The 2,733-nt window shown below is 42.3% G+C and overlaps 1 protein-coding gene across 1 annotated transcript; it reads right to left on the bottom strand.

Moving 5' to 3' along the window:
- Positions 1-12: 12 nt before the first annotated feature.
- LOC121963854 (barH-like 1 homeobox protein) lies at positions 13-2,344 on the bottom strand (the record flags this gene model as incomplete). The annotated part of the gene is made up of 2 exons (XM_042514095.1): positions 13-672; positions 2,122-2,344. Coding segments are annotated over 2 exons (524 nt in total), but the record flags the coding sequence as incomplete, so codon positions are not given.
- Positions 2,345-2,733: the final 389 nt, after the last annotated feature.

Here is a 2,733-nt window from a genome sequence, read left to right as displayed (position 1 = left end):
ACTGTAGGTCAAAGTGCCACCAACAATTGTATTTGTTGTTGGAAAAAAACACTGAAAATACTGAAAATTGGATCAAATAAATACATAACTTAGATGCTTTGATTCATATTGAAAAATAAATAAGTTATAAATAAAGCTCATGTCCCAAGAGAACACAAAAAAGTCCTTCCACACAGACAGTTTCAGTCACAAAGCTCCGTCCACAGAGTTCAGCCTAAATCGGCCATTTCGCACCATATAAAGGCCTCGAGCAGTTTGTTTTTTTCTTTTGTTCGTCACGTTTTCATTTTTCTGTTTTTATTTCTCCGTACGAGTCCCAAGCTGCCAGAGTCGGCGTACAAAACAAAAAGCAGAAATCTGCAGGGGCCGGCTCACCGCTGCTGAGCTGGCCGGGGAAGCACGCCGGACATGGGGGGCAGAGGCGGCGGAGGCGGCGGCTCGCTGCCCCCCTGCAGGCCGTGCAGCAGGATCCGGGGGACCAGGGGTCTCTGCAGGGCCGGCGGGGGCGCCGAGGGGCCTCTGTACAGGTAGAGGGCCGCTCCGGGGTCCAGATTGGACACCAGGCTCTGCGGGTAGAAGTACGGGGACGGGAACATCCTCTGCAGGGCGGAGTAGTTCCCAGCTTCGGCCAGTAGCTCCAGTCCTACCGCCGTCTGCCTCTTCCACTTTGTCCTGCAAAAGAGAAAATATTTTTAGCCTCTAGCACGCGCGCATCCTTAACTGTGTTTGAATCTGACACCAAAATGTCCCCCATCTGGGGTCCAATTAGAAGTCAGAAATACATCTGTTTCTTTTTTAAAAAAATCACCAAAATCTCCAACCTGCCACTTGTATTCACACCCAAGGATGTCTGCTAGATTGCCAGTGTGCACTCCACGCAGGTGAATAATTCATAATAAAGATAATTGAGTAGATATAGTGGTTTGTTTGAATTATTGATATGCACACATGCAACAATGCATTATTCATACCCCAAAGTGTTGTTTTTATATTTATTTATGTCATTTAGCTGCCTGAGAGTCAAAGCTGCAGACAAATAAATGCTAAAGTTAATTCAACCGAAGGCTGCAGAAAAACTGGTTTTTACATTGACGGTTTCTCTGACTGGTGCATGGAGTTTTATTTATTTACAAATCGTTGACGCCTCGGTTTTCGAGCTATTTGCAGGGTCATTGTGTGCGACCTAAATCGGATACGAGCGTCAAAAAAGTAATGTTGCTGCATGAAGATGCTGAAAAGTGAGAAATAAACTCAGGGCTGACAAACGTCTAAAAACAGCCAATAAATGGGATTTGTCGTGATGAAAAATGTCATCTTGCAGTGTTTAAGTTTGGTTGGTGAGTTTAGATCTTTATTTCCAACATGCCAAATAGAATAATAAATAATGAGAATAAAAATAAAATACAAGTTAGTAAATAACACCAGAATGCCCATCGGATATATTCAGTAAACAATATAGGCCTATTTCATGTCCAAGAAGGGGGAAAAAAACTTAATTTAAAACACGAATATTCGCAGTTTGTGTCCCAATATTCACCATACACACAGTGTTCAAAATCGAAATTAACACGTGTAAAAAATGATAAATAAATAAACAAATTACAAATCCAAGTCCAGGGATACTCCTCAGACAATTTTGCGATGAAAAAAGTGGGATCAATTAATCAGCTGTCAATCAAAATTGCTCCTAAATTTAGTGGATGTTTGTTATTGTAGAGTATAAGTGGAGCTGGAATTAATTGAAGGTTAACCGACTATTCAATTTAATTGTTAAAAAAATAAAACGACTCTTTATTAATATGTTAAGTGAACTGGATTTCTTAGGGGTCAGTGTTTGGACAACATTTTAAGATGTCCCGTTGTGCACTTGGAAACTGTGATCTGGCAAAATTCGGCATTTTTGGACAAAACGATGAATCAATTAATCGAGGAAGAATGGCCAGATCAATCAATATCAAAACAACATTTGTTTTCGACGCATTAAGTGAAGTGAACTCGTGCCACCTTTGGGGTGAAAGCAAAACATGGCGTCCCTGGGTCCATCTTGCATAAGCCAGCCGTGAGAAACCAGATTACCCACCCCCCTCGTCCCTGTTTACTCTAAATCAGCAGCGTCCTTACCTCCGGTTCTGGTACCAGGTCTTGACCTGCGTGTCGGTGAGGTTGAGAGAGGCCGCGAGCTCCATACGGTCCTGGACGCTCAGGTATTTCTGCCGCTCGAAGCTGCGCTCCAGCTGGGCCAGCTGGTGGTCCGTGAAGGCCGTCCGGGCCTTCCTGGGCTTCTTCAGCCGGACCTGAGGGCTGTCTCTGCTGCTGGAGATCTCCCTGTCCCCCTCCTCTTTCACTGAGACAAAAATAAGAGAGGGTGTTGTAAACAGAGAAGGCCTCGTCTGGTGTAATGTAACACCACATCCATCTTTGTGTGGAGGCAACCTCGATACACGTAAAGAAATCAGTGCAGCAGCAGCATCATATAAGAAAGACAAATATCAGTGTCGACTTAAATACAAAATAGATTTTAAAATGGCCACTTTAATGTGCCTGCAGCTTTTATTGGCGTGAATTTGCTTATTTAAATCAGGAATATTGATTCAGAATAAAATGAAATATGTAAAATATGAAATAAATTAGGTGGATCAAGGCAAAATACATGGGGAGATTTTTTAAATTTACTTTTGATTTGCATATCATGTGTAAGATGTGCTATGAATAAAGAAGTAATTGTCTAATTGA

Source organism: Plectropomus leopardus, unplaced genomic scaffold, assembly GCF_008729295.1.
Source record: "Plectropomus leopardus isolate mb unplaced genomic scaffold, YSFRI_Pleo_2.0 unplaced_scaffold12868, whole genome shotgun sequence".
Classification (NCBI taxonomy): Eukaryota; Metazoa; Chordata; class Actinopteri; order Perciformes; family Serranidae; genus Plectropomus; species Plectropomus leopardus.
Note: the sequence above shows the minus strand (reverse complement) of the source record. Positions and strands in the feature narration are given on the sequence as shown.